At 39.0% G+C, this 13,917-nt stretch overlaps 1 protein-coding gene across 4 annotated transcripts in view; it reads right to left on the bottom strand.

Moving 5' to 3' along the window:
- RPTOR (regulatory associated protein of MTOR complex 1) overlaps window positions 1-13,911 on the bottom strand; it is a 172,722-nt gene extending 158,811 nt beyond the window's left edge. For all 4 annotated transcript variants that reach the window (XM_026081982.1, XM_026081981.1, XM_026081979.1 and 1 more), the window contains exon 1: window positions 13,669-13,911. In XM_026081982.1, the coding sequence (XP_025937767.1) occupies window positions 13,669-13,830 (162 nt within the window). In that variant the 5' untranslated portion in view covers window positions 13,831-13,911. The remainder of the gene's footprint in view (window positions 1-13,668) is intronic.
- Window positions 13,912-13,917: the final 6 nt, after the last annotated feature.

Consider the following 13,917-nt stretch of genomic DNA (forward strand, 5'->3'; position numbering starts at 1 on the left):
AGGAACAAGCAATCAGAGGTAGTTGTGTCTGTTATTACGCTAAAGAAGTTAAAAGAATTCCCAGAGATTATAAAAACAGAATATTCCTTCACAGAAACTCTGCTGACTGTAATATATTATTAAAACTAACACTTAAGAATAAATTTTTATACATCATTTACCAAAACCATGGTTTATCAGTTCCTGATTTCCCAAATCGCTCGAGTCTCTTTTTCAAATTTCAGTACAGCACTGTTTGTACTTCCTCCCACGATGCTCCGGGTGAAAAGCTGCACAAATCTGTTAATCTAGTCCGTAGTGTCTCCGTTTCCTTTATCTGACTTTACTAATCCAAGACTTTCCTGGGGTTCCTTGGTTACGTGTTTTTTCTTCTAAGTCATTAGATAAGTTACTGTTCAGAATTCTCCCAGCTTTTACATTTGCATTGCTATCAATGATCTACCCTGCCTTTTTTTTTTTTTTCCTTAGCTTTGACAGGGGTAAGATCTCCTGCTTTGATCTGTAGCTGTATTAGAAGAGAGGATGCTTATTAAAGCACTTGACATTAAACAACTCTGATCTTCAGCAAAATACGCAAATTTCAAAGACTTTTGCATTCACCTCTTATTTCACTTCTAAACAAAACAGATTTGCAGATGAGACTAATGTAGCCTGCAGCTATTTGAAACCAAAATTAGTGCAATTTCTGCAGTTATTTTCAGCAAGAAAAATGATTACATTCAGTTGCCGATTGAAAAAACAGAGGTTTTATCATCACAGGGAGCCTAAGTTATTCTGTTGTAACATACCTAAAAGTAATTTCAGTCCATATTGAAAATGAGACACCTGTTATCACCAGATGCTAAATATTTGTTATAGATTAATTAAAAAAAAAAGATAGCAACTGAGAGAGGCATGTAACCGTTTTATCTTCTAATTTCACCATCACACGAGCAAGTCAGTCATAATGAATTTACAAGAAATTTTGCATTTTGGGGTAGAACCCCACCTAACATTTCAGAATGGACATTTCTAAACGCATTAGTATTTTATTTCTACATTGCAATTTTCAAGCTGGAAAGCACCTGCTTAAAGATTACACAGGTGAACACAAAAGAGGTAAACCAGAATAGTTTTTCACCAGTAAGTTAAAGCTTGTTTCTGTGAGTTAATACAAACACAAGATAAGGTCAGCTCTAAATGTAAAATATATGTTGCTACATTATTTTACAAAGCGAATATGTATGTATCAGCATTAAATACAAATACTATGACTGATTTCCAGATTGAGAAATTCTTATACCCATCTAGTTTTAGAAATCCCCCATTGACTAGCAGACTCAGTTCTTCCTGCTTGTTCAGCAAACTCATTCCCCTCCTAAAGACTTCTTTTGGGGCGTTTTTCTTTATAGGTATTTATACACACTCAGTTCACACCTTTAAACCAAAAGGCAAAACCAGCTAGGTGTCCATAGGTAACTCCAAAACATTAACTTTTTTGGTGACATACAATTAAATACTTTAACAAGGAGTCCTCTAAACATTGAGCAATAAGAACAAAATTTAGTAAATGAAACACTGTTTTCCGCCTACAGTTTCAGTTAGAGATCAGTCTGCAACACTCAAAATAGCGTTTTCCCTTTCCCATGCCGCATGGAAGTCTTTATGTATCGCACCCCTACCYGGCAGGCGTTTCTCACCAGAAGACAGCCTCTCGCAGAAACCCCRCCGAACGGGAGGGCAGCGTGCCCGGGCTCACGACGGATGAGCCACGGAGGGAGAGGAGCGGCCCCAACGCGCTGGCAACTTCCCATTCCAGGCTCCAAGCTAAGAGCGTGGCGACCCTTTGGCCAAGGTGCTTTGAACACCACRGGCAGTTTCCAAAGCTGAGGCACAAAACACACCAGCGAGAAAYGCCACTAGCAGAATTCACAAAGCAGCTGGTGAAAAAGATGAAGTTTTTGAACAGGCAGACAAAACCGTGACCTTCCCAGTCAGCTTGATCACCCAGCTGCACACAAACAAAGGTTTCTCCAGAAGGCGAGTCCGACCGCATCCCACACCGACACGACTTATCGTGATCCAGTGCACAGGCAGAAGGAACACGGATCCCTGCTGCGGAGACGGAGCCCAGCYGTTTGGGGCACTGCCCTTTGAGCAGTCATTTATACCATCAAGTTCTAACTTGGTACCATTTTACACAAGTTTCACACCACAGTGTGAGAGGACTGAGATCAAGTGTTTGTCTTTCTTTTTAATGGATCCTCTCTTTAGCGGGCCAAATACCAAAATAAGAGACATGCACCAGTCCTCATGAAACCTCTTTAGCTCATCTGTAGCTTTTACAAGGTAAAACATCTAAAAAGGAAGAGCTTTCACTTTCAAGGAGGCTTTTATATACAGTATAAGAGAAGTATATMATTACAAAAAAACTCAGTGTGCTCCTCCAGAGATAAAAATAGTAGAAYGTAAAGAAAAACTTGAAGTTAACATTAATAATTCAACACCTCTGCAGGTAGTCTTCAGCCATCTGTAGTCCAAAAGGTCAGTTCTTGCTGTGACTGTTGTGACAGCATATACTAGATTCCTAGACCAACTCCTCTGAGTGTTTGTTTTCCTTTTTTAACCTCTGTATTCTGCACTTCTGCTACAAAATTCCTTCAGAGGTTTATAATGTCCAACATGCTCCCCACTTACATGCCTTGGTTAGCCAGTGAATGCAGCTACTGCACAAAGTTCAAGAACAGTCAGCAGTGCTAACACAGCTCCTCGCAAAACAGACTTCTAACTGCCAGCTTCACTATTTACTTTATAAGCACTTCTTAAGCTTGAAGATACATTACTACTGTCAATCGATATGCAAGATATACATATACAYTTCTATTTACTTGCTCCAAGAACAGCGTGCACCTTCTCTGACTGTTAGGGAATAATACCAATTGACACGCTATGGCCCAGCGACCTCAGCTTCTGAAGGTGCCCTCAGAGATTAAATGTAATCGTGCATGACAGAACGGCTCTTAAGATTAAAAACTACACAGTCAAGGAGGCTGATTCACTCTGTCATAGCAAAGCATCAAGATATTGCTTTTAAAACACTGCTGAGTTGTATAGACCCAAAATGGTGTTTTCTTGGCCCTGCTAATCATTCCTTTAAATCAATAAGAAATAGTAGGAAGCAAATTATTTTACTTCTATTATCTTTTTGCTTCCTTCATAAAACATGCAAAAATGATCACCTAAAGACATTCATAGATCTTACTCCTAGTTTGATTTGTGACAGTGGGTTTCCTCTCACCTCAGCACAACTCTATCCGCTTTGCATTCTATCCAGGCTTCTCATCRTACCACTGCAGTCTCACTCCTTTCTAGCACTATCTTTAAAAAAGCATCCATCTTCCTATGCATTGACTTACCTCCTCATCTTCCTTAAAAAATATTATTTCCAATTACTCCTGGAAAATTACTTTTAGATCTTTAACAACTCAATAGTCTATGCTACACAGTGTATAATGGGAGCAGGAATCACATTGTCCCCTTTAAGTGGAGTCCCCGAGCTACGTTTAACCTCATTAAATTATTATTTTTTTTTTTTTAAATAACAGTTTTCTGAGCATAGGGAAACAAATAGAAGAAAATGAACAAGAAAAAAAGATGAGATCAAGTCTGTTATTTAAACTGAAGAGTTAGGAAAGCAGAGATGAAGATGCCTGGAAGTGCTTGAGAGCTGTACAGAACAGAACAGTGTCCTCCTGCCTAATGAAACTCAACCAGCTGATCACTTCAAGGACTTTAATTTCTTACTGCTGATGTGCCCTGGAAGAATGGGAGAGAAAGSAGGAATCATTGAGGGGGAAACAATCAAGCTTCTCTTAGAGGAATTTATGTGGTAGTTCGTGCCTCTTCCCGAGGCTTCGTCAGACTAGATGGAAGTCAAGCAGGGAATGCCACGAGTATCGAACCCCACTTAGATGACAGGACATACAGTGAGTGATAGAGGGATTTGAATCATCACTTTCTACCACAGACTTTTCTGCACACTTTTGAGGCACTACTCCTTTTTTCTGTTCTGCAATGTGCAGCTAATGACACTGCCATCTCTCGCTGCCCCCAACAAAAGCCACTTCCTCCTGTAGATCACCCTGCCACAACACAGAAAAATACCAAATTAAAACTATTGGTGAGGGTGTCACTGCGGGAGCCACTGGGACAAAAAGGTACAAACCTAAGAAGGAACACTTATTCTGCCAAGTGCCAATGACACTGACTTATTACACCACCAACTATAAAACCTCCCTGTGTAATAAAGGCAGTTATTGTACTGCATTCCTTCTCTATAGGCACAAATAATATTTACAGAAAGGTTTCAAAGTTAAAAAAAAAAAAAAGCTCCAACAAAAGATGTGCTGAAGAGATTCGTACTTGCCTTGGGTTAAGAAGTTGTCCTTTTGACATTCAGAGGAACCTTTAAGGGAATCTGATAAAGTGCAGGTCTATGACCTGTTCATATCTAGAGAGCAGCAGAGGTCAGTCTGGTCTCTGTTTCATGCCTAACGGAAAACTAATAGCACAGCTAATTCTCAAAAGCCCAGCGGTCCAGGATGAAGTGAAAAACACAACTGAACGTATATTGGCTAAAGAAGCACTTGCTCTTCTTTCTACAGAAGGGGTAAGAAAAGCAGCACAGCAGCCTAGGAATCATTAAGTTATGTTCTAAAACGGCAGAAGACAAGCAAGAAACCAGGGCAGCTTAAGTACCCTTTTACCTTTAAAAAGCAGGGAAAGCAAGCATGGAGTGGCCTGGGAGGTAAGCAGCAGAGGTCTTGGGAGGTGAGCAGTGAAGAGCAGTAGCCCATACAGAGAGGACACCTGCCGGGCAAGCGGCTGCTCCTGCTCCGGTGAGGCAGTTCTCCTGAAAAGGGCCCTTCAGAGAAAGTGTGGGCAAAGGGGGTGCAGAATGCAGTAACCAGAGCAAGAGWTGTTCAGAGCGATGGGGTAACTCGGATGGGAAGGGGCAGAACTGGTCCGTGGAAGGCTTGCCGGGCGTGCAGTCCAAGCGCACTGCCGGACATGCCCGGGCACTAGTGCTTCCCCCTCTCCCCAGCAAGCAGGAGCTCTTCAGGCCCCAAACCTATGTGTTACCTACTGCACTCTACAGCATAACTTCACATTAAAGAATATCACTAACACAGACCTGTTTTTGTTAAGTATTTCATTAAATGAGTTATTAAAAGAGACATTTACAGTACATTCTTTGTAGAAGTTGAGAAGAACATCACAAAAACATCTMATCAAATTTACATCTTATCAAGTTTATCAAATTTATTCAGAAATGCCAGTTAAAACTACTAGAGACAAAGAACAATCAATAATCTCCCTCGGTCATCAGTGGCCATACTAAGCTAACAGCCACCTTCAAAAACATTCAAGGGTAGAAGATCAGCATACCAGCAAGCTAATCAAAAAAAAAAGTATCAGGAGAAAAAAAAAAACCAAACTCCCCCCAAAACCTACATAACCCAGGAAGACAAACAAAATGAAACTCCAAGGAGGCCTGTAAGCCTCGAAATTCCCTATCTACACACAGGTAGAGAAAGGAAACATAAGAACCAGAGAAGCATTAACAAAGCATTTCCAAAAAGTTCACATAACCTTCTGTCTCTCAGCCACTGGAACATACAGAATGCCAAAATAAAAAAAGTGGTAGGTGTCAACAGAACAGATGTTTCACAGTTTTCTCCATGAGAGCTTTATGTGGAGCAGCCTACTACCATCTGGCTATTCAGGGTGCTACCAATGTTTATTAACATTTGCCACACTTGAGAAACTAGATGAAAAACCTCATACAGCAATAAATATTTTTTAATTAAAGTATGCAATTTACAGTAATAGTCCAGCACTTATGTACATATTTCCAGGGGTATATTCTTGCCTTGTCTTCTATTAACAGGCCTTTCAAATTTCTAAAAGCATGCTAAAYGGGCAGGGGGGAATTAGTCACCGCAACATATATGTTGTAAGTGGCAATAAACAAATATTGCCCATCTCCTCTGCACATACCATATGTTCAGTTACCTTAGTACAGAATACTTTTTGAATGGGGGAGGAGCAGTTATTTTCTGTCATTCCATTTGCTAATGGTGAATTCTCTCTCCGTTCTAAATCATCTTTGCAAGTGATAACATTGTCAGTTCCTTTCCAACACATTACACTGCATTTCTATCACTTATTACTCACATTGCAAATGTAATTACAGCCAAGTACTCTCAGGGAGCTATTTAAGGGAATAAGTGTCCTGGTCATTTCTGTCTACCAAGACATTATAATTTTTCACTTACAAAAACTATTTTCTTCCCATCAAATTGGTAGAAGCAGGAATACCAAACTTGGAGCTTTGCAATGCTTAATATACTTTGCCTATTCTAATCTTTAAAGCCTTAAGCCAAAACAAAAAAAATCTGACTTGCTTCCAAGTTCCTAAGGGACCACAGAAAATTCCCTACAGAGTTTCCTGGTCATGAGGGACCATGAGGGGAAAAGGAGAATGACCAGATCCAAATGACTAGAAAAACTYTACAGTAAAGCATGTTTTTATTCTGTGATCACTGTCATTCCAAAAATTAGAATGACCGATAATTCACAGACACAAGGTTTTATCTCAAAACTTTGTATCTTGAATAATAAAAGAAAAAACATTTGAATGTGAAGTTTGGATGTACCAGAACATCTTCAATTTTAATCTAAAGTTACCATGAACACAACAGTAACTGATGCAAGTGAATGATTATATCCACCACATATAGAACTCTCTACTAGCACAAATTTGAACTTATCTAAGAGTTTGACTGCTGACTTCAAACAGCCTGTTTTTAAAGAAAAATAGTTTCAAGCTYGATTTAAAGAACATGCAGACAAATGTATCTACAATTACACATTTACTCTGTATGCTCARCCATCAGAAACAGGTTACACATTATCTTGCAAAAAGTCCTCAAAACAATATTGTGGAAAAAAAMCAAATCCTAAATATGCTCATTATAAAAAATTATGGAAACTAATGGAGTTATTCTAATACTCCCTTTAAGCTAGTTAAGTATACCACAGAAGTTAAAGCCTAGTGCCTTCCTGTAGCAAAATACTAAACAGCTGTATCACTGCCTACCATTTGTGTCAGTTATAATCAGGCTGCACTAAAGACGTGGTATTGGAAAAGACGAAGTGGAAAGTTCAGGGGACGTATGGATTATATTGCCAGTAACACCAAATAACACTCATTTTACATTCACTAGCTCTCAGGTGAAGCAAGAAAATTCTTGGAATGGGAGATTGACTGAGCTGAAGATTTCAGTGTTTGCTGCCGGTGTACCAAGGTAAGATCTTTTTCTTTTAAAACGTGTGATTAGCTATACTCTTCAGGGCTGCTAACCAAAGTTCTCTCTCTGCTTAGACATAAAAACATTTGTAGGCAGTGGTAGATAGAGCACAGGCTTCCTAACTCCATCCAATCAATACACAACCACCTTAATTCAAAATGATCTTTGTTCTAGATAAGAGAAGACACAAATCTATAACTCTGATGACAGTGCTCATTACCTCCAGCAGGGGGTTCAGTTTGGGGTTTTTTGCTTTGTTTGTCTGTTTGTTTTTTTAAGACATTTGTAAACCAGCAGGTGCCCTACACTACTCACTCAGTTCATACACCTCACTGATCAGCAATTGCCATTTTTAGTACTATTGAACTAAAATGGATTTCAACCACTGACCTAGAAGAGAAAAGATTCACACCATTACCAGTTCTCAGGGCCATACTAAGAGTTTATTTTCATACGAAGGGAAGAACGGAGAGCACATATCACTTGGTTTAGATCCCAGACTAACCCGCTGGTTAAACACAAACACAGTTTACAGTCCATGATCATGTACAAGCAAACACAAACCAAACATTTAAGATGTAAATTYGTTACAACTTTAAGCCAATCTAAAGTGAAGGCTGCTGCCAAAATGTGCAGTCCCATCCTCTCCCTGCCCGTCAGATTCCCGCTGCCTCATTTCATCACGCAAGGAACGTGCAATAAACTGCACTTGCGGTGCTGAAGCTAATCTCTCTCCTCCCTTCTAAGGGCAAGCGGTAGCCAAGCCACTTCCATTGCTGGGGTAACTGCAAAGTTTCTTTAGAATGAAACAACTAATTCAGGCTGAAATAATGTGCACAAACTTCCTGTACTATCAGCCTTCAATAATCTCCTTTGACACATGAAACATTTACCATTCAGGCAGGTAAGCTCAGAAAGCTCGTCTGAATTAAGAACATTTGCATGCAGTCCTGTTTTAATCTACATTTCCACAGAAACCTAATTGTCTGTTCCTGTTCTCATAAAAACAGGATTTAGTTCTCACTCTGCAAGTCATGAGGCAGCTGGAAAAAAAAWGTTAAAATAAAACTATTACAACCAGCTTTTTTGCTCCCTGCTTATTTTAGAAATCAATATAAGCACAGAGTAGCTTATTTAAATATTCTGAATTTAGTAGCAACTTGTCAGTAAAAAAATGGTGTATTTGAATTTTTTTTATTTTAATAAAGTTTCATGACTTGATTGCTACTGAAGCTGTGAGATTTAATTCAATATACAAAGCATAATTCCAAMTCTCTTGTGTTAAAAGTATTCTTTAAATAAATAATAGATCAAAGCAGTGTCACTTCGATGGCATACATATGCCACGGAAGCAGGAGACTAAGGATAAAATGTCTTCAGAGCTGTCCTTCTGGGTGAAAGGGGGGCAAGTGAATGCTCACCTATTTTATCTAGATTTACCACTGATTATTTTTCTTGAGTCTTCCCTCTTATTAGACTCCTGTCTTCTAAAGAACCTTCAAACTCCTATAAAGTCCAGGTTTTTTAGAACTACAGAGCAAGAAGAAGAAGAAAAGAGAGAGATTCCATTCCAAAATCTTAGTGCAATCATTTCTTATAGCTATAGTAAAATTAAGATTGTTCATTAGCAAATGGCACTAGGAAGAGTGGAACTCAAGACTAGTAGAAGGTCATCATAACGATGACTAAGAGCATGACCCATCTCTGCCTATGTTTTTTCCATGATTCACATGGAGAAAAAAGATGCCACAGACTCACTTGCAACTCTGCTAAATATAGACTTGTTTTGGTTAACCTTTGAGAATTTCTTAATTATACATAGGCTTAAGTGTTTATATACAGATAAAGGCTCTCATCCTAAGCTTTGACGAGTTGATTTATCAAATTCAGAATAATGGAATGCTTTTCACACTCTGAAATAGAAACCAAGACATGAGAGGTATATCCTCTGCAGCCCTCGAGATCTCTTTCAAAAGCATCTGGAAGAGAAGAAAGGTTGCACATAGCGTCTGAAGCGAATTAGACCTGGCTGCTGGAAAGAGGTGGCTATAGACAAGAAAAGGGAGTTACAGTATATGGAAGAATGCAACAAACTAGCAGGCAGATTGAGACTGGAGGGAAATTACTACATTTTAATTCAATTAGCAACTACGGAGGTATCAGGGAGCTTGAATGCTGACCAAAACAAGCATGGCTGCAACATAAAATTTTGATCACTGGGAAATAATGCTCTAAAGCAAGGAAAGAGAGGAGACTTTTTGAAGCCAGCTAAGACAACAAAATGATAGGAATAACTTATTTATCATGCCAGAGAGCGTATAACACAACAATGACATGAAATCAGAAGAATCAACAACAACAAAAACAATCAGTATTATCTTCCTGACAGCAACAGCTGATAGATTCCTGCCTATCTTCCCTCGCAGGAGGAGGAGAAACCCCACCACATTAGAATAGACACTGAACTTGTGCATCCTGGACACCCACACGTCTGGATTCCTACTATGAACTCTGGAAGGTACAACTGAAAAAGCTAACCTCCTGCCAGCCGGTTTACATTCTTTATACAGGAGAATCTGCACCTTCTAGTCATTAAGAAGGCAGAAATCACTTTAGGCTTATTTAAGTATCCGAGACAGTGGTTTTCAAAGTAGCCAGAAGCATACTCTTCATAAACTACCAATTAAAGATTTGCCTTACCACTTATCAGCTACTTTAGGATAAATTACTTCCTCAGATTTCACCTATGAAGTAAATAACAATTTACTTCTTCCTAATTCATTTTCCTCTTCACTAGTTCAGTGATCAACAGTGACCCAGTCCAGCAACAACACAATTGCATGCTGTACTTAAAATATGTGGTGCTCTGCTGCTCAAAAGGAACCTCATCTTGAAGGTAAGAGAAAGGCAAGAGGAATATCTAGACAGTGCATACTCTGTTTCTGTCACTGTTTCATTAATATACCATTTATTAATTAGCATTAGTAAGATCCATCAAAAAAATGAAGCAAAGACTACCCTCTGAGCCACATCCTACTGGATGTTAATGATACAGAATCCAGACTACTACCTCCGATTCATGACACTCAGAAAACTTTAAAAACATGGTCCTTTTCACTCCAGATTCCCTGGTGCTTTTTAAAATAATAATAATAATAATAACAATAACAACAACAACGCATAATTAGAGCTTCCCAGCCTTCATTCCCCATCTTACTGTAGAAGGTTCTAAAGCTCCATCAATTTCTGTGAGCTATTAAATGAATCATAATGGATATAATTTCTCTATACATTAGTTACACTACTATTATGCTTTATAATAAAAAAGCAAACCTCAAGTTTCTGCATTTTTAATCAAGTTCACTGGTTTTCTGGACAAACCCATAACATTCAACAGCTGTTTTCAGTTGGCTTATGTGAAATAATAACAGCATGAACTAGCTTGGTCTTCTACCTTGTGTTCATGTAACACAAGGTCAGAACAGATTATATGATTTTATAAACAATTTAGCAGGATTGACCTAACTTTAGTTATCTGGGYGAAAAGGGATGAATGGATGTTTAGTAAATGTCCATTTCCTTATAAAATTCTAAATGCCTGGTTTTCAGATCTGTTCTTTTGCTATGTGAAGTTCCGATAAGTTTGTTACAACACATCAAATGTTAAAGAGACATCCAATGCTAGATAAAAAAAGTTAAATAAAATAAGACATATGAAAAATAACTACGAAAAGAGATTGAATATTCTCAAATTATCTCCTTTTCCTCTTTCAGATGTTTTATGTGCTTTCTTTATACGCTTATAACCCTACTGAAAGGGGTTACTCAAAATGGAAAGTTTGGACAAACAGTAATTGATAAAGCTGTCCAGATACACAGTGACATATGACTAGAACCACTGATCCTCATATAAAGGAAAGTTAATTTGAAACAAGTAATGACATTCATTTTAGATGTTCCAATCACATTTAGGATTACAAAAATAGAAGAACAAAACTGAAATTTTAAGATTTGTTCCTATTTTCTTCATTTACAAAAATAAGACTCTTAGTAACTTTGAGAAYGAATTCACTCAGGGTCCGATTTTGCTATGCTCCTTCACAGCGAGTAACACACCATACCACTCAAAACAGCACTCAAAGCACAGAAGACCCTTAAAAGAAGAAATTACCACTCCGTAGGAGTGAAGGTGGTAGGAACTGGGCTGTGGCAGTTACTGTAACCATTGCTCTTGTCATTAAAACGATTCCCTTTGGCTGTAACACGCATGTGAAACACAGGCAGCAATCAAATACAGAGAAGACAGCTGATTAATACCTCTTTACTTATACTTTAACCTATTGATTATCTTGATCAGGTCAATATCATTCCTCATTTAGAAGAAGACAGCTTTGCAGATCAGGAAATAAGTGAACAGGAAGTTTCACAGGAAGGCAGAGACCACTAAAATAGACAAGCAAGCTCATCACACCTCCACAGTCTAGTAGAGACAGCATCTCTTCTTTGCCAAAACCCTTTAAAGAAGACATACCACMGAACTTTGTGTTCTGTGGCTCATTTAAACTAGATTCTAATCCAAAATCTCAAGCCATTCCGTTAACAGGCCCCAAGCAGAGCTACGTATTGCCCAGCATTTCTGAGAATTATAACCATTTTGGTGAATACCCCTCTAGGAACATTTTGATTCGTGTACAGCATCTTCATTCCCAGCCATGCCTCTGGAAAGAAGATATAGCTAGGAGTTTCACCAATAGTTCCCAARCAAGGTCACAAAAGGGATCATGAGCATAACAGAAATTTAGTCCCTCCGCAAAAATCTTACAACCATGATTAATATCATTTGGCTGAAACATGACTGAAATGTGCTGTAGAACCACTCTAAACAGACACCAATGGTAGTATTTTCTGTAGCTTAAAAACTCATCTCTCTCAAATGTGTAAATTTGTTACCTATTTTTTCATTTTAAACTCATTCCACAGCTATTCCTCATACTATCATCTCACTTTCTCTGCTCCCTTGCCCTTCCCATATAACAAATGGGCATTTTTTTAAATTGTACACCTAATATAAAGTTGACATTGTCCCCATGACCCCTTTGCTTGATCACTTCTATAATCCACTCCTTATCTTCTCTTTTTTTAAGACAGTGTTTAACCCTGGGGAGGGACTACACTCCTCTTTACAGTGCCTGGTGCAACAGAACCCCAATCTCAGCTGTTCTCTGAACATTGTAAAACATGCAGCATTAAGAATAACTCACTTCAACTCTTTGAAAGATATGAAATATCAGAAAAGTATATGGAAAGGATTATTAATAAAGGTGTCATGAATGGATTACCATTGCATCAGAGAACCTAGAAATAATTTACTATGTTCTATCTACGTGGTACCAATGTAGAAATACTTCCAGAAGTGAAGATAAAGAAGTTATTTCTTCAAAAAGTTTCAGTCACAGAAGAGAGAAATTTGGAAACACAGCAAGTATTCATACACGTTCATATGCACACATATATGGGCAGAATGCCTCCAAGACCTCAGGAATCCTGTAGCTCAAAGCAGATCCCAAGAACAGACTGAGTGGAGCTGATTATCYAGGATGTTTTGTTTATTTGTTTTTCATTTAAGCAGAAAAGTTTAAGTTGGTGCTTAGATGCAGCAGAGGATTCCAGACACCCTGGCAGGGATATTTGTCTGATGCACTAGGCTTCTTCAGTGTAATAGGGAACATATATTCAAACACAGGAGAAGCACTTTGCTGTAACGCAATAAGAAATTGATCTAATAAATATTTTTTGCTTCCAAAAACATATGATCTCAGTTTTTTTCTCCTTGCAAAGAACACCTTATTCATATATTCTACRTAACACGTGGATGGCAAACTTCAAAACACCCAAAACTTCCATGTATCTTCACCACTAGACAACTACATTGACAACATTTATCGCAACTTGTGCTTGCATCATTAGCCTGCTGATCCAGAGAGCTCTTTAAGACCACATTAATTATTATTTTTCTTGAAAAAACACCATACAGCCAAATTTCACTTGCAGAGCTTAAATGAAGGAGCTACTCAAAAGAGTAATAYTTTATGAACTAGCAATTAATATTTTTGACTTGTCTGCACATTTACTTCCCCTAATACCATACGACAAGCACACAAACTCAAGGCTAGCTGGACTACCACGTGAAACACCCAGTGCTTCATCTGAAAATAAATTGCAGCCGGAACTTCCAAAGCCCTCGAAGCTCTTATTCCTTCTTCTTCACTACCTTCCCCCCAACACACACGAAATGCAGCCTGCCCTTGAGCCTTACCCGGTCCTTCATCCTCCAGCTCTGAGCCAAGGACTTGGAGCCCTCGATCTTCTCGCAGTGCCTCTTCTTCATGAAGGCCAGGGGCAAGTTCCAGTCGGTCAGGTCAGACTCATCCTCCTCCCCGAGCCCCAGGAGAGGCGACTGCAGCATCTCAGACTCCATCGGCGGAGAAGCGCCCGGCAACAAGTGCGCAGCGGGGGCCGGCCCGGCGCTCGGCGGGGCCGGGGAGCCTCTGCCCGCGGCGGGGCG

This window comes from Apteryx rowi, unplaced genomic scaffold (assembly GCF_003343035.1).
Source record: "Apteryx rowi isolate R43461 unplaced genomic scaffold, aptRow1 scaffold_564, whole genome shotgun sequence".
NCBI lineage: Eukaryota > Metazoa > Chordata > Aves > Apterygiformes > Apterygidae > Apteryx > Apteryx rowi.